The sequence below is a fragment of the Sus scrofa genome, chromosome 4 (genome assembly GCF_000003025.6).
Source record: "Sus scrofa isolate TJ Tabasco breed Duroc chromosome 4, Sscrofa11.1, whole genome shotgun sequence".
Classification (NCBI taxonomy): Eukaryota; Metazoa; Chordata; class Mammalia; order Artiodactyla; family Suidae; genus Sus; species Sus scrofa.
The window spans coordinates 1,709,736-1,726,983 of NC_010446.5; the positions used below are offsets into that span (position 1 = coordinate 1,709,736).

Below are 17,248 nucleotides of genomic sequence, written 5' to 3' on the forward strand. Positions count from 1 at the left end.
CAGAATTCCCCTGCAAAACCATCTGGTCCTGGTGTTTTTGTGGGGCGCTTTTTATGAGAACGGTTTTTGTGTCTTTGAGCCAACTCTGTCCGTCGAAGCTTTCTGTCTCTGCGGGTGTCTTTGGGTGAGCTTCATTTTCCCAGGGGCTTATGCGTCTCATCCGCGAGTTACAGTTTTATCTGCATAGGATTTGAAAGTAGAGTCTTAGCGAGTCCTGAACTTTTTTGTTTGAGGGATTTGCCTCCCTTTTCATTCCTTATGTTGCGCATTTGTGCTTCTTCCTTCTTTTTGGGCTGAGTTAGCTCTTGGTTGTCTTTTTTATTAGTGCTTTTTAATTTTCTTTTTTCTTTTTTTGTCTTTTGCCTTTTCTCGGTCTGCACCTGCGGCATATGGAGGTTCCCAGGCTAGGGGTCTAATCAGAGCTGTAGCCACTGGCCTACACCACAGCCACAGCAACGCTAGATCTGAGCCACGTCTGCGACCTACACCACAGCTCACGGCAACGCCGGATCCTTAACCCACTGAGCGAGGCCAGGGATCGAACCCGCAACCTCATGGCTCCTAGTCGGATTTGTTTCCGCTGCGCCACGACGGGAACTCCTATTAGTCCTTTTTAGAAAGCAGGATTTGGGTTTACAGATTAGGTCTATCGTACAGCAGAAACTGGCACAACATTGTAAATCAACTCATAAAAAATGGATCATTTAAAAATAAATTAGATCTCTTGTTTTTCCGTTTTCTACCTCACTAACGTTACCAGCTTTTATTTATGCTGCTGCTTTCCTTGTGCTACTTTTGCCTTTTTTGGGCTCTCTTTCCAGCCTTTTGCACGAAGAGCGAAGTCCATTTGATTCCATTTTTTCTGCGAAACGTCCAGTGTTTTCCTCTCATTACTGCTTTAAACGTGTCTTACTGATTTTCCACGTGGTGTTTTCAGTTTGCGTTTGTTTAGGCGTCTCACCCTTTTGGTGCGTATTTCTCCGTTTTTCTCCAAGAGTCGTTTCTTCTTTTAGGAACCGGAGGACCGTGGTGGTTTCCTGCCGCTGCCGCGGGGCCCGGTCCTGGTGGCTTGGCCGCGCGGGGGCCCAGCCCGCCAGCCCGCCTGCCCCCCCCCTCGGCTTGTTTGCTTTCCTGTCTCTCCATCGTCGTTTCCTTTGTTTTGTAGTTTTCAGTGTCCGGTCTTTGCCCTTAAATTTATCCCTGCTCGAGTCTCAGATTCGATCCCTGGCCTGGGAACGTGCCTGTGCGGCGGGCGCGGCCAGAAAAACCCACCTGGGCTTTGAGGGAGGCCAGGGCCTCCCCGGTGCCTCCACCCTCCTGGGCTGCGCTGGGTGCCCGTTGTCCTCAGGGCCCCTGTGACCCCGGACGGCTTCTCTGCGCAACCGTCCGGGTGGGGTGCTGGGCGCGACCAGCCGCGGGGCCTGTGTGCTGCCTGCCTGCGCCTTTCATCCCGGGGTCTCCAGGCTGGTGTGGCTTCCAGGGGGTGGACCGTGGGTAGCGGTCAGTGGGGGAGTCCTAGGTCCAGCTCGGGGGCCGTGTGCGGCCGACGCACGTGTGCCCTGTGCCCTCCGTGGGCAGCAGCCTGGGCCCCTCAGCGTCCACCTGGAGCAGCGTGGGCGGGACTGGGCAGCGCTGTTGCCTCCCATGTCACTCTTGGCCTCCAGGCCACGCAGCCCAGGGCTTCCTGTCTGCACCCCCCCACCCTCCCCCAGCCAGGGGGCGTGGGGGCGGAGTCGAGCACAGAGCCCCCCAGGAGGGCGCAGGACCAGGGCATGAAGGCAGCCGCAGCAGGAGGGCTTGGGCGGGGGGGGGGCTGCCAGCGTCCCTTCTGTTCTGCCAGCCCTGCCTCCACACGGAGCTGGGGCTGAGGAGGCCCTGCCAGGCCTGCCGGGTGGTGACCACCGCCTCCCACAGTCCCACTGCCCTGCCCTCTCCTTGTTGAGGGTCAGCGGGGGCGGGGGGGGGGACAGAGGATCTCTGAGCAGTGGCACAGCATCTCCTGGAAGCGCAGCCCCCAGCCTGGCCTTGCGTGTCCCTCCTGGCCTCACCGTGTGTCTGGGGTGGGCTGCAGCCCCCGACACCCATCTGTGGTACCTGGAGAGCCGGATGGACCGGGGTTGTGCTTGGGGCGGGGGAGGAAGAGCGAGGGAGGGGTGAGCCCTGGGGCTGATGCGGAGCACGGAGAGAAGCGGGGACGCGGGGCTGAAGGACAGGGACCAGGAGGTGCTGGGTTGGAAATTGGAGGGCCCATGGCCAGAGCTTGGGCCACAGGGGTGAGGTCCCCAGGGCTGTCAGCAGTGACAAGGTCTGGGTGTGAGTGGGGAGCACGAGGTTCTGGAGAGGGGTGGACCCTGCCAGGACCTCCTCTGGCTGCCGCCCCCCCCCCGCCCCCCCAGGGACGCCCCCTGCAGGTGCTGAGGCGTCTCCTGGAGGATGCAGGCCGGGGCTGCAGCAAGGCTGGTGCACCTCCCCTGCGGGCTTGTGGTCCGGCGGCTGCCTGCTCCTCCCCCGGCCCCACGTTCCCCTGGGCTGGGTGGTCCTGAGCCCCCTTCCATGGGTGTGGGGCCACAGGCCTGGGAGACTCGGCCGTGGTAGCCTCTGGGACTTGTGGGCATTAGGGTGGGAGCAGGGGTGCAGGGGGGCCCCGGAAGTGTGGGCCCAGGTGCTGTGAGGGTGCCCTTCTCCACACGCCTCCTCCTGCTTGACTCCTCCCCACTCCCGCCACCCCCGCTGCTTCCCGGTACCTCCTGCAGGGAGGAGACTGGGTCCTGGCTGGGGACGGCGCCCCAGGGCTGGTGGGGCAGGCTCAGGACTGGGCCCCGTGAGGCCGGCAGAGGCATCGGGCGTCAGGCGGGGAGGATGCCTGCGCCCAGGGAGGCCTCACAGAGGCGCCAGCGGGAGGAGGTGCTGGGCAGGGAGCAGCTCTTACCTGTGGGGTCCCCGCACCCCTCCTGCTCTGGGCTCCGGGCGCGTCTCCTGGTCAGCGCAGGCCTTCCGGAGGCCGAGGGCAGGAGGAGGCAGGGAGAACCGGTCCTGCTCCTGCCTCTGGCCTGCGGGGCTCCCCTCCGGCCTCCAGCCCAGGCTGCCTCAGCGCTGCTGCTGTCCCCATGTCACCACTCCTGAAGGCCACTGACCGATGCCTCGCTCTGAGCCTCTGAGGGCGGGCGTGCTGCCCCATTCAAAGGTGCGAGAACAGGACCGGGTGTGAAGTGACTTCCCTACCTGAGAAGGACCTGTGCGCCATCCCCGGCCCCCGCCTAGTGGGGGCGGGCCCATCCTGGGTGCCCCAGTCTAGACAGTCCCGGTCCTTGTCTGCTGGGAGGCTCGGCTGGTCTCGGAGGTTCCCTGCCCCCGAGAGCCCAGGCCGGCAGAGGACAGCCGCAGGCCGAGGTCACGTCCTGCGTGGGAGCCTGTCCAGGGCAGAGCTGGCCCTGCTGCAGCCTCAGCACTGGCCCTGGAGCCCGGGTCATTGGAGCCCAGCCCGAGCGGTGTCCAGGCGTGCCCTCCGCTGGCGTCCAGTGGTGTCCTGCCGCCCGGCCGCCCCTTCCTCCTGGGCCTGGGGCTTTGTCCTGCGGGCAGGACTGCATGGCTGGGGCGTTCTCTGGCACCCACACTTCCTCTGGGGCCTCAGGGACAGGATCTGGGCCATATGGAGACAGACGGCTCCCTTCAGGCTGCTGAGGGGGCAGGTGCCCAGGGAAGCGCCTGGCGCCAGAGCCAGCCAGGGACACGAGGCCAGAGGAGGCTGGCAGCGCCGGGGGCGGTGGCGGAAGGCGCTCGGTAGGCGGCCTCCCTGGGAGCAGGCGTGGCTCCTTTGGCCTCTGCCCGGGGCTGTTCCTGGGCACCGCGGCCCCGCAGCATGCCCAGCCCTCTGGCCTGGCTCGGCCGCAGCTTCCGCCTGCCTGCTGGGCTGCCGGCAGCTCCTGAAGCCTTTGTCTGTCACTCCCTCCCTCCGCTCTTCTGGTTTCGGGTCGCCTGCCGTCTGCCCTCACTGGCTGGGGATACCTCGGGGAGAAGCGAGGGCGTGAACTGGCTGCGGGTGGATGGCGGGAGCAGCAGGGAGGAGGCTGAGGGCACAGCCAGGCCGCAGGGCACGTGGGGAGCCTGGGGATTTGGGTGGGCAGCTGCGAGCTCTGCGGCCCCTCTTGGGCTCCCAGCCGTGGCGGACAGGGCCACCAGGCTCCAGGCCCAGAGCCCTGGCCGGGTGGCACCGAGCAGCAGGCAGAGGACGCCCTGGCGTTTCGTGTTCCTGGACCGCATCCTCCAGCTGGGTGGCTCTGGGGGCCCAGCAGTGGGATGGCCTGTGTCTGGTCCCTGAGCAGGTTAGATGAGGTGGGGGCTGGGCTCTTCCCTCTTTCCCGCCTTGGTGGACCATGCCTGCCCATGACCACTCCCCTGATGGCCCTCCCATCCGCCCCGGTGCCAGCCCCTCTGCCCGCCCGCCCCGGTGCCAGCCCCTTTGCCTGCCCTCGCCCCTTGAACAGCAGGTGCTCTTCACCGCACCACCCCCGACCTTCCAGTTGCCCACCTGAGGCCCGCCTGTGGGCCCTGGGGCTGGAGGGCCCCAGTGCCCCCCCAGCCTCTGCCACGTGCTCTAGGTGGCCGTGGGGCTCTTAACCTGCTGTCCCTGCCATCTTCCCTGGCTGCCCCGCCCCTCCCAGCTGTGGCTTGGTCACCTTCTCGCTGCTCCTGACTCAGATCCTGTTTGAGCCGCTGCCTGGGGGCTCTGGCTGGGCCCCTGGGTCTGTGGAAGCTCCTGGTGGAGGCCTGGTTGCAGGATAGTCCAGCCGAGTCCGTTCAGTGCTCAGGTCCCTGAGGCCAGGCCCTTGTCCACAGTGGACACTGCACCTGGTACACAGGGGGTCACAGTTGGGCCTGTGGAACTGGGCCGAGTCCTCCTGGGTCCCTGCACTGGACAAGGCTGGCGATTCTCTGGGGCCGCCTTTCAGAGCTTTGAGGAGATGCTGGGTCCCCGCCCGGATCTCGTCTGCTCAAGGCAGACACCCCTGCAGCCGCCGCTATTTCCAGGCTCATCTCTCTGGATGATGATTTCACTGGAGTTTTGCAAATGAAGGTTTAATATTTTAGACTTATACATGCGTGAAGTTTAGAGAATAGGCGAGCACTCTGTGGTTAATTAAGGAAAAAGTCCCCCCCCCACGACTCAGCTGCTTTCTGGTTCTTCCAGAGGTCGTTGACCTGGTCTGAATGTCGCGCCTGTGTTGCTGCTGCTTGATTTCTCTCAGCGCTTCGACAGCGTTTCTTGGCGTGTAAGGTGAGTTCTCTTTGCCGCCCTCTCACCCGCACCCGCGCCCCCTCGCACCCTGGGCTCCCTGCCTTTTGCCGCAGCGTCCTCTGCCCTCCTGCTTGGGCAGGCGGCACCTGCTGATTCTGGACGCTCTCCTGGTCTCACGGGCTGTCCTTAGGGCTTTCCTGGGAAGGGGCTTGGGGGGACTGTTTTGAGACCCTGCTTTTGCAGGTAGGGAAACTGGGGGGCCGAGAGAGCCCGTGGCTTGTCCCCAGCCACGAAGGTAGCATGTGGCCCTGGCAGTGCAGCTGCAGGCAGCCTGCCCCCAGCCGGTCCGGCCCTGGTGGCTTGGGAGGGCCCGGCTGGAGACAAGTTTGGCAGGTGCCTGGGCCCTGCAGGTTCTTGGACGGCATGGTGCTTGAGCTCCCCCTGGGGTTGTGGGTGCCACCCTGGGTGGGGCACCCAGCAGTCACAGAAGCCAGGTGGGCGAGGGCAGGGAAGCTGGGGCTCCAGCGGGGCTGCTGGGATCTTTGTGAGGGGTCCTTGCGGGGAGGCAGCCTTCCCAGGGTCCCCACGCGGGGCTAGAGGGACAGGAGGGCAGCTGGGAGGGGCTCCCTGGCTGAGCTGAGCTCTGGCTCTGGAGTCAGGCTGGGGGTGGGGGGGTCAGAGAGCACCCCGAATCCCAGCACTAACCCCCCCCGCCATCTTGTTGCCTCCAGCTCTACAGGAGGGTGGCAGCCCCACCATCTGAGAAGATGTCCTATGGGCCCATGGCTGGCAGTGGCGGCCTGGGGAGCCGCAGCCCCTTTGGGGGGCCCTCCGGTCAAGCCTATCAGCCCCTGGGTAAGGACAGCGGGGGCGGGGAGGCAGGGCCGGCGGTGGGCGGGGCTCCGCTGTCTTGTGTTGGTTCCGTCCTTCTGGCCACTGCTGCCTGTGACTCCAGACCCGGGGTGATGCTGGCCCTGGGTCAGGGTCATGGGTGCTGCACTGTGTCAGCACCGGGAGGGACGGCCCTGCCATGGGGGCAGACTTGGGTGCTGCCGTCCCTCTGCGGTGGCCTGGGGCCGCCAGGGGAGCGTGGTGAGTGAGCGGCCTTCCAGAGCACAGGGTGGGAGCCCCCGGCGGGAGGCGCGTGGCTGGCAGGCGGTGGCCCGGGCCACGCAGCTGCTGTGGCCGAGGTTTCTTCGAGGTTTCTGGGGGCCGAGCCCCTGCTCTGTCCTCTGAGCTGTCTGACCCGCGGGCTGACCGCGCACCCGCTCCCTCGCCACCCTGCTTCCCCGTGTGAAGGGGGTTTGGGGCAGAACGTGTGGCTGCGTTGCCCGATTCACGTCCCTGGGGACGCTGGGCAGATGCGAGTGTGAGTGAGCGTGGCAGCAGGAGTGCGTGTGCACGCGGAGTGAAACGTGAGTGTCCGAGGGTTGGCGGCACAGACTCCAGGGCGCCTCCCCTGGCTCCGTGGCCTGCCCTCCGCCCCGAGCATGGGCACGGCTTCCGTCCCTGCCTCGTGGTCTCGCTCCCACGCGTCACCTCCTTAAGCAGCCCCTGCTGAGCCTGCGTGTCGCGGGACTGTGCGATTGTGCGATTCTGCCACTGGCTGGTTTTGCTGGTTTGCCCGCAGGTCACAGCCATCTGCTCGGCTGCCCGTCCGTCTCTGCTCTGGTCTCTGCATGGCCATGGCAGGCGCACCTGTTCCATGGGCAGGGGGCCGTTCGGGCACCCATTTTGGGCCGTGTTGTGCGATGGTGCTGAGGACCTGTGGGTGCCGGTGCTGTGGGTTCGCCCTGCGCCAGGGGTGCTGGCGGGAGCTGGGCCAGCCTGTTGGCTGGTGGTCGCGCACACCTGCCCCTGCTCCCGGGTCCTCTTGGCACCAGACGGCGGTGGCTTTGACTCTGCCCATCTGTGGACAGGCTTTGGTAGCTCCTGGTGGGAGTTCTCGTTCGTCCGGTAACTAATGGGATTGGCCCGTTTCCATGTGATTTGGGGCATTTGGCTCTTTCCTGGTGACTCTGTCGGTGCACCTCTCTCTTGAGTTTGTCGCTTTCTGTGGGTGTCCTGGAGAGGAAACCCTTGTCCCGCCTGCTGGCTTTTCTGTGTGGTGCCAGCTGATGAGGGCAAGTTTGGTTTTTTTTTGGTCTCCTGTCTTTTCTAGAGCCGCACCCGTAGCATATGGAGATTCCCAGGCTAGGGGTCGAATCGGAGCTGTAGCCGCCGGCCTACACCACAGCCATGGCAATGCCAGATCCGAGCCGCGTCTACACCACAGCTCATGGCAACGCTGGACCCTTAACCCACTGAGCGAGGCCAGGACTCAAACCCGCAACCTCATGGTTCCTTGTCAGGTTCGTTAACCACTGAGCCACGCCGGGAACTCCCCTTTTTTTTGGTCTGTAAGTTCTTAGTTACGACCTGAGGTCACCTGAGTCTCGCCGTCACCTCCGTCTCGCCTGCCTCTTCCTGTTCAGCCGAGTAAACCCACCGGGTGACGGTGCCCTAACCTTCGCTTTCCTCTCAAGCTTGGGTGATGTTTTCACACTGAGGTCTTTCAGTCGCCTGGAATTGGGTCTTGTGCACGGCGTGAGGAGGACTGGGGACAGATCAGAGTCACGGATTGTCCTGGCCCCTCTCCAAGGTCCCATCCGTTCCTGCAGACCGGCGGTGCCCCATCTGCCATCAGGGCACGTCCCGTATCCGTTCTCTTGGTCACTTTTTCTGTTCCTGTGCAACACCCCCCCCCCCCCAGTTTTCATTGAGGTGGTGTCACTTCCGGTGGTTTTTAGGGCCCGTCGCTCTACCTGCTTTTCCTTGGAAGTGTCTTTGGTGCTTTGGCCTCTCGTGGCTGAACGGATTTTAGAGCCTCGTCGCCTGACTGGCTCGGCCTCCACTGAGATGTGTGAAACCCGAAGTCCCTTGTCCTCCTCAGTCTTGCAACCCTCAGTGTGTCCCTCTGTGTTTATCGGGTCTTTGACGTCTTTCAGTAAAGTTTTATCATCTTCTCCATGAAGAGCTTACATACCTTTCACTGAATTTCACAAAATGAAAACCCGTGTTTTTCTGGCTGCTCTTATAAGGATGCCGCTAGAAATGGCACATTCTGGAGCTCCTGCCGTGGTGCAGTGGGTTAGGAGGCTGACTGCAGCAGCTTGGGTCGCTGTGGAGGTGGGGCTTTGCTCCCTGGCCCAGCCCAGTGGGTAAAGGATCCCACGTTGCTGCAGCCGCAGTGTAGGTCGCAGCTGCCGCTCAGATTCTGTCCCCGGCCCGGGAACGTCCACTTGCTGTGGGTGTGGCCTTAAATAATAATAAAAAAAAAAGTGGAACAAATTACATCTTCCAGGTCTTTGTTGCAGGTGCAGCTGTTTTTTTGAAGAAGCAAAGTCCAGGGGTTTTATTTGATTTTTACGTCTTATATTTTAACATTCTAAACGTGGAACATTCCCGACAGAAAAGCAGACACAGTGATATCAGGAACCAGGGCCGGCCGTCCCCTGGGCGTCGTGGGGGTTTCCGTGGCTGGTGCAGCCTTACCCGCGCCCTCGGGTCACTGCCCGAGGCCTCACGTTGCTTTGGGTGGCCTGTCCCTCTCCCGTCTGCGGAAGCTGCCAGGCTGCCCGTTTCTTCTCGGGTCCGTTGTCGTGTTTTCCTGGACGTACGTCTGCTTCATCTGAATGTTCCAATTCGCTGAGACACCTGCGCGCAGCAGCGTGGCACTGCCCGGGGGCCCCGGGCGGCCTTCCTGCGGGGTCAAGGGCACAGCTCTGGTTCCCACCGCGGCTCTGCCACCTCCCGGCCGGGCCGCCACCGCCGGGAGGGGGGCGCTCGGCCGGGCGGGTTCCCGCTGTTTCACTGACCGGCCAGCCCCCTCTTCTTTGTGTATCCCTGGTGTTGTTTCTTTCACCCTGTTTTCTTCTTTTATAAATCCCTATCGACAGATACTTGGCGTCTCCAGAGACCTGACTTGACTTTCTCGCTCTGTATTCTATGCTCGTTTTAAAATTTGGTGTGGATTTCCGCCCATATCTTCACATTACTGTGCTCCCGCCCTTGAGTTGAGGCTGTGTTATTTTTCTAACTCCGAAGTTGGAGGTTTACCTCCTTCACATTCCGTTTTTCTGCCTTCCTAATAAAAGCACCTAAGATTGCAAATGTCCAGCTGATCACACGTTTAGAACATACAGTATTTTTAAATGAATGTCTTGTTGTAAATATTTTCGTTCCGGTGGGATTTCTTCTCTGACCCAGGACGTGTTTAGCATTACAGTTCATTTCCCCAGTAGGTTCCTTCTTTCTGGCCGTCTGTGGAAAACGATTTCTGAGGTAACGACCTTTCTGTCAGGAAAGGGTCTGCGTTGTCCTGAGTTGGTGACAGTTGTTGAGACCGGGGCTGCTGGCTGTGATTCTGGGGGGGGACCAGGAAGGCTCCCAGGGAGGGGTGGCCCCAGGTGTGGGGCGGCTGCGTCGCCAGGACCTGCTGGGGGCCGGGCACGGGGGGTCACGGCTTCCGCAGGGGCCCGCAGGTTAATCACGCCGCGCTCAGGGCGGGTCCTGGTCGCGGGTCCTGGTCGCCGATCCCGTCACAGATGCGGCCAAAGGTGGCAGAGGACGAGCACAGGACGAACTCACACAAAACAAGGGAAACCTCCAGATCCTCATCCGGTCGGGCCAGAGCTGCCGGGAGACGGGAACGGCCCCCCGTGGGTGTGCGGCGGGCTGCTCGGGGCTGCTGGCGGGGGCCGCGGCCCCCCTGGCCCAGCCGGGCCTCCCCTCCGTCAGGAAGCAGCGGAGGGGCGGGCGGAGATGCTGCCGCGGGGCCGTACGCCCGCGTGCCCCGTGCTGTCACCCCCAGATGACAGCCCGCAGGATGGGGTGGAGGCCGCGCCACCGTCGCCGAGGCCCGGGAGCCCCTCGCTCTCAGGGTTGCCCGCGGCCTCCCTGCTGCCTCGAGGCAGATGGGGACCCCTCTCCGGGTGCCCGGCAGCCCTGCCTCCTGCTTCCACGGTGCGGGCCGGGCAGCAGTCGCTGGGCTGGGCTCGGGGTGGTCCGCCTGCAGAGGAGGCCCTGCCTGCAGGCTCCCCACGAAGCCCCTGGGGAGAGGGAGCCCCCGGTCCTGCCTCTTGCGAGATGGGCCCTGACCTGGACCCTCGAGCCACAGGCACACCCGGACGTGGAGCTCCGCGCCGGGACGGGCCCGGGACCATCGCTCCCCAGGACTTCCTCGGCCCTTGACCTGGTCGGACGGCGTCCAAGCCAGTGGGGCCCAGCGTCTCCCCGGAGCATGCTTCTGGAACCTGCCTTCCTCCTGGGAGCCCGGGCAGAGCAGGGCCCGCAAGCAGCTCTCGGCTCTGGCGTGTGGCCCCAGCCTGGCACCACTGCCTCTGCTGACCCCAAGGTCCACGGACGGAAGGCAGCCTGGTTCCAGAGGTGTCAGTGCCTTTACCTTGTATTTCTTGGGGCTCAGGGATTCCAATGAACCTGTCCAGGAAGTGTTTCTGGACAAATGAAAACCATCAAAGAGAAAACTCTCCTTCCTGGGGCCCACCTGCTCCTGAGCCTGCTGGGGGCTTTGCAGCCGCGTGTCAGGGGAATGGGTTTATTTTTTATTTTTTATATTTTATTTTATTTTATTTTATTTTGTTATTATTATTTTTTGTCTTTTCTAGGGCTGCTCCCTCGGCATATGGAGGTTCCCAGGCTAGGGGTCGAATCGGAGCTGTAGCCACCAGCCTACACCACAGCCACGGCAACACGGGATCCGAGCCGCATCTGCGACCTATACCACAGCTCACGGCAACGCCGAATCCTTCACCCACTGAGCAAGGGCAGGGACGGAACCTGCAACCTCATGGTTCCTAGTCGGATTCATTAACCACTGCGCCACGACGGGAACTCCGGGTTTTTTTTTTTAATTTCCACTTCCCATAATGATATTTCCACTTCCCATAAATGATATTTTTATAAAATACAAGGGAATGGCCCCCTGTCGGTGTTGTGGCGATTTCACGTTGCCCTTACTGTTCCCAAGGCCCTCTCTCCATTTCTGTGCGTCATTTTTCATACCCAGGTGATGCCCGTCGAAGGCCTGGCCTGGTATGTGGGCCGCAGCTGAGACTCTGCTCGCAGGGGTCTCATCCTGGTTTGGAACCCCCTTTCGGGGGCTAGAGTGCAGAGGAAGAGTTGGAAAATGTCAAGTTCCGTGTGTAGTACTGGCTTTCAGTAAAAGGGGCGTTCTGGAGGGGGTGGCAGTCAGGGAGGGCTTCCTGGAGGAGGTGGGTCTAAGCGAGTGGAACTCTCCACGTGGATGCGCGGAGGGCCTGGGGCTCTCTCTGTCCGTCGTGAGAGCCTTGCTTCCCTAGCAGTGCCCTGAGCTGCTCTGTGGGCAGGCTGGGCATAACTGTGACTATCCCTTGCTGTCCGTAGAGTGCGCTAAATGTTGGACTGAATATGGAATCCGCCATTTCCCCTGCCCGTCTCCAGAGAGCCACCCGCAGGACGCATGTGTGGGCAAGGAAGGGGAAGGCGATCTGGGGCCAGCGGGCACGCTCAGAGGCCCGAGGGCCAGGAAGCGAGGTACTTCCACTGGGATGCCGGGATGCGGGGTCCAGGGAAGGCCACCCAGAGATGCTGAGTGCAGAGGAGGGCGGGTCAGCACGCGGGCGGGCGGGAATTCCAGAGGCTCAGGCTGGTGGTGCTGGGGGAGGCTGGAGCAGGCATCCTGGGCTGTCCCCACCCTCCCCCACTAGCCCTTCCCTTCCCCAGGGACAGTGGGTGGCGTGGCCATGCTGGACCCGGGCAGGAGGGGTGTTGCCAGGCTGTCATGGCCCTATGGGCTCCAGGGACAAGGCCAGCCCTGCAGGACAGACGGGGTGGGAGGACTGGGCCAGCTCCCGTGGCGCCTTGGCCCCAGAAACCCCCAGAGGAGGCTAGTGGGGGAGTGCAGGTCTGGGTGTGTTGCTGTAGGGGGAGGCTGGCTGGGGGGAGGCCGAGGCCAGGACTCCGCAGCTGGGCAGGGGTCAGTGGCGTCCTGAGGGGTTCTTGGTCAGTCTGTCTGGCGTGTCCGTGGTGAGGGCTGTCCCCAGGCAAGCAGCCCTGGCCTGGTCCCCGCGGGCAGGAGACAGCCTCCCCGGCCTTCTCACCCCTTTGTGCGGTTGTGCTGCCAGAGGCAGCGGGGATCGGTGACCCTCATTGATGAATGCTGGCGTCTGGAAGTGAGCTGCCTTGCTGGACGGCGCCCAGCCAGGCAGCAGCCAGGACGTGGACCCAGGCCGCTGGACACACAGCAGGGAGAGGCCGTGCACGGGAGCGGGTGGCAGCGTTCTGAACCCAAGGCAAAGAGGAGGCGGCCTGGCAGCTGCCACCCCAGCCACCACCCCACCGGCCAGGGCCTTAAACACCCGCCTTTTGGTGCCTTTCCAGGGCCAGGGGTCGCCACCGAGGGCAGCGGGACGCCAGAGCCCACCTCGCCGCCGGCCGGCCCAAGGAAGGACTTGGCTGCGGGCGTCCGTGGCCGGGTGGCGGGGCCTGGCATCACCCGGGCCAAGAAGAGGAAGCCCAACTTCCGCCCGCAGGAGACGGAGGTGCTGGTGGCCAAGGTCAGCAGGCACCACCAGCTGCTGTTCGGCCCTGGGCGGCCCGCGGCCGAGCCTGCCCGCAGGTACCGCGTGTGGAGCCGTATCCTGCAGGCCGTGAATGCGCTAGGCTACTGTCGCCGCGACATCGGGGACCTCAAGCACAAGTGGCGGGACCTGCGTGCCGTCGTGCGGCGCAAACTGGGCGAGCTGCGTGGGGCGGCCCCCGGCCCGGACCCCACCAGGCCCCAGGCCCTGGCCCTCACGCCCGTGGAGCAGGCGGTGGCCAAGACCTTCTCCTGCCAGGCCCTGCCGTCGGGGGGCACTGGCCCCGAGCCACCCGCAGGTGAGTGCCTCGCCCGGCGAGAAGCGCGTAGCCGCTGCAGGCTGCTGTCCCTCCCCCGCCGCGGTCTCGGACCCTTCCTGTCCTGCCTCCTCTGCCCCACTGCCCATCCTGCATGCGACAGCACCCAAGCTTGAGGTGCTTCAGGGGGGACGTTGGCTTCCTCCCCTGGTGCTCAGCCCCCGTCCCCACCCGTGCAGAGCCGAGCACGGACACGACGCGGCTCTCTTCCCAGGGCCGCCCAGTTCCAGCCTCTGACCTACAGTTGGAGGACATGTCCCGACCTGTCACATGCACAGCCCAGCCGGAGCACAGGGTCCCCTCCACACTTGGCCTCTGCAGGCCCAGATAGGCTGGCTCTTCTCTCTCCTGTCTCCTCCGTTAAATGACACGCTTGTGCTGACTTTCTGAGCCGGTTTCATGACCAGGGGTCAGCTGGGCTTGGAACTCCGGCTCTGTTGCTCGTTCAGAGTCTGGAGGAGGCCTGGCCCGGGTGGGCTGGCCCTGCAGCATCAGGATGGCAGGTGGGGGGGACCTGAGGCCCGGTCACCTGGGTTACCTGCGGCCTCCCAGGCTCAGGCAGAGCCCCTCCTGGGCTCGCCAGCGTCGCTCTGTGGGGCCTGATGCCCCACGGAGGCTCTAGGTGGGCACAGCGTGTCAGGGAGGGTTCGCACAGGCCTGCCATCTGGGAGCCTAGAGAGCGCTGGGACAGGCTGCTATGCGACTGGGACAGGCTCCCAGCGGCACGTGGGCCACAGAACTGCTGTGGGCGGCCTTTGCGGTGCAGCCGTGGAGCTGGAGGAGGGTGAGGTGCCCGGTCCCCGTGCTGGCTCCCTGCTGCATGGGTCATGTCTCCGAGCTGCTGTGGGCCGGGCTGGCCTAGAGCTGGGCTGCAACAGGTGGCCCTCGCTCCCCTCAGACCCCGGCCCCACTCTGCTCGCTCCCAGCCAGTGTGGGGTGAAGCCTGAGTGGTGCCTGGGAGACTCCCTGAGTGGGGCAGCCTCCTGCGGGTGCTGGGGGTTGCGGGGGGCTGGGAGCCTGTCTGTACCAACGCGGACTCTGGGCGGTTGGGCCTGTGGCACCGGAGCGTGGAAGCCATCTCTGCCCGCGGCTTCGCCCTCGCCCTCTGCTGCGCAGGCCGAGGACGTGTGTCCCGGGAGGGGGGGATGGTGTGTGCTGAGGCCTGAGATGGTGCCTCGGAGACTCCCTGAGTGGGGATGGCGGGCACGGGTGACGTGCTTCTCCCTTGTCCAGCCTCGTGTCCGAGCCTCGGGTCCCCTGGGCCTTTGTCCTAACCCGGGCCCCAGGAGCCAGCCCTGAGGGCCCAGGTGCTGGCCGCCGCCCCCGGGACCACCAGCGCCTCCGAGCCCGTCCCTGCTGTCCCTCCTTGAGTCCCATCCGCAGGCGCCAGGGCTGCTCTCTGCTGTTCACCAGCGAGAGCCCGCCTGCCCTGCCTTCGGGATTCTTACGTGTGGCCTGTCACCCCGTGGCCGCCCAGACCTGCGGGGGCCGGGGGTCGCTGGGGTCGTGCTCTTGTGTATGTGCCCTCACTTGCCATCTCTGGTCCTTGACCCCTGCTCTGTGCAGGGTCCTGCACCTAAGAGCCCCGGCGGGGGGCAGGCTGTGACCCCAAGCCACCGAGACTGCCGAGGGGTCCGCCTTCCCAGCGGTCTGAGTGTGGCGCTCCGCAGATGTAACTGAAAACATTGTGCCGGGGGAGAGGTGATGGGCTCGAGCTTGCCCAGAAGGCCGCCCGGCCGTGGGGCCTGGCCCCTGGAGGACCGTTGTGTGGTGGCCTCGGGCGAGGGCCCCGGGGGTGAAGGTGTGCGCCATGGAACCCAGAACACGGCTTCATCCAAGTGTAATTTGTGTAAGGACAGCGTGTCCCCTAAGGATGCAGCTACCGGACGTGCCCGGGAGCCCCCGCGGGGAAGCTCAGGGCTGAGCATCCCGTGACTCTGCTGGTCCCCTGCACCCCGACACGGGCTACCCCGCCTGGGACAGTGTTCCCTGGCCTTTGGCCTTGTGGGGGCTTCTCTTGGCAGGGTCCCTGTGTCACGGGGCCTGCGGGCTGCCTTCCTTTGGTTCCGCCTTCTGTCCCCATCCTGGTATGTTTGAGGATCGGCGGCAGTGTTGGGTGCCCATAGCTCTTCCTGCCACTGCTCAGGAAGACGAGTGGCCCACCTGGTGTCCTGTCCAGGTGGGCCGCTCGTCGCCAGCTTCTGGCCGAGTGAGGGCCTGAGAATGTTCGTGCGTGGGTGCACGTCCTTGCTCTCGGGGGGCGCAGAGGGGTTGGATGCATACCTGAGAGGCAAGCTGCAGATCCTGTGCGTTTGGCTTTGTAGGCAATTGCTGAGCCGTCGTCCGCAGCGGTTGTACTGCTTCCAGGCCCCGCGGCAGCTGTGAGCAGCCCTCCTTGCCGGCTCTCTTGCTGCTTTTCGCCACCCTCTGCGGGTGGCGAGGAGCCCCGCTGCAGCTTCAGCCTGCTCCTGCGCCCACGCTGTCTGTCCATTCATCATCTTCTTCCGTGCGGTTCCTGCTCGCATCCACGTCTGCCTCCTGCTGGGCTGCTGGCCTGTCCCCTGCGTCAGCTCTGTCCTCATTCTGGATACAGGGAACCCGTCAGACCCCTGGAGTGCAGACTGGCCCACGCTGAGCTGGTTTTTGAGCAGCGTGGATCTGGGGCCGTGGTTCCCGGACGTGCCGTCGTCCGCCCCGTTGGTTGAACCCGGGGAGCTGCGCGCCTCTCTTCTCGTGTGTCTGTCCGCCTGTGTCTCTGCTGACGTCCACGCCGTCTGGTCACGGAAACGGTAACGTCGGGGTTGCCCTGGGCAGGGACTCGTTGCCCCTCCTGCCTTCTGAAAGGGTTTCTGGAGAATTTGTGCTGCGCCTCCTTGGACATGAGGCAGAATCACCAGAGAAGCTGCCCGAGCCCGCGCCCTCTCTGGGGGAGGCTGTCGCCCGTGGCCGCTCCACTCTGTGTGGTGTCTTTCGAGGGACGTGCTTGTTGCTGTCCGTTGTCAGAGTCGCTGGCACGGGTGGTTCCTGGGGCTCCTCCGTGTCGTCCGAGGGCCCGTGGGACCTGCCGCGTGCGCCCCTCTCCCTCCGCGGGCTGCTGCCGCACGTCTTGCCGCGCTGAGCTCAGCGGGGCTGCCGGAGTCCATCGAGCTCCTTGACTGCTTCGGGGCCTCGACTCGCGTCATCCGTGTTCTCGCCCGTGTCGAGTTGATCGACCTCTCTATTGTTTCCTTCCGCTTTGGGGTTCATCCGGGCCTCCCAGCTCGTTGACTTGGGACGTCCCCCGTCCCTGCTGGATTTACCGCCGGCCCGCGTCCTCGGAGTGGCGCTCTGCTCGCCACCGCCGGGTGTGTGTGTTCATCCGGCCGCGCCCTCCCGGCCCGGCTCCGGCTCCGGCTCCGACTCGGCTCGGGCTCCAGCTCCGGCTCCGCCGCCTCCCCCCGCCCTCGTGTCTTCACTCGCTTCAGAGTGAACCGTGGCCTCCGCACGCTTCCTCCGAAGGATGCACTTTTGTCTTTCCCTCGAGGTAAAACGCACGGGCCGTGAAGCGCCTGGTCCTGGCTGTGGTTCAGGGGCTCCAATGAGTGTGAGCCGGTGGGTCCCCCGCACCGTCCGCGTACAGGGACGGCCTCGCCCAGCGCCCCCTCCCCACCCGCCCCCAGGCCTAGGGCGCCCTGGTTACTGCTCTCCGTTCTGGAGCTCGTACCGGCCCCGTCATGCCACCTGCTCCCGGGTCTGTCCCCGTGTGACGCCCGTCAGATCCACCCCAGCGTGTGCCACACTGGGGCCTCGGGAGGCCGGGGCAGCCTGTCGCCGGGCTTCTCTGTCTTCTGGGGGACAGCGGGCCTCCCTTCCTGCCCCTCAGCTGTGCCGGGCAGTGGCGAGGGGCGGGGGGCCTTGGCCGAGGGGCTGCCTCCTTGCCGTTCTTCCCTCCCTGAGCGCCGTGGGCGGCCGGTGGCTCCTGTCCCATCTCTCGGGCTCCGCCGGGCACGAGGGGCACAGCTGGTGGGGGCTCCTCCTGAGCACGGTGGACTGGGCCCCCGCAGGCCCCACGGTGAAGGTGTGTCCCCGTCCCCTCTC

The 17,248-nt window shown here is 64.3% G+C and overlaps 1 protein-coding gene across 18 annotated transcripts in view; it reads left to right on the top strand.

The window, feature by feature from the left end:
- The window catches only part of TSNARE1 (t-SNARE domain containing 1), a 127,647-nt gene that overhangs the window by 21,748 nt on the left and 88,651 nt on the right, over nt 1–17,248 (top strand). For 12 of the 18 annotated variants that reach the window (XR_002343045.1, XR_002343044.1, XR_002343046.1 and 9 more), the window contains exons 2-5: nt 5,189–5,275; nt 5,968–6,091; nt 11,660–11,809; nt 12,656–13,153. The exons of 1 other annotated variant lie outside the window; for it this stretch is intronic. Coding sequence is in view for 14 of the 17 variants with exons in the window: in XM_021088795.1 (XP_020944454.1) it covers nt 6,004–6,091; nt 11,660–11,809; nt 12,656–13,153 (736 nt within the window). In the remaining 3 variants the exon portion in view is untranslated. Of the gene's footprint in view, nt 1–5,188; nt 5,276–5,967; nt 6,092–11,659; nt 11,810–12,655; nt 13,154–15,764; nt 15,961–16,430; nt 16,695–17,248 lie in introns of all 18 variants that reach the window. 5 more of the 18 variants (XM_021088810.1, XM_021088809.1, XM_021088808.1 and 2 more) reach the window with 3 other exon arrangements.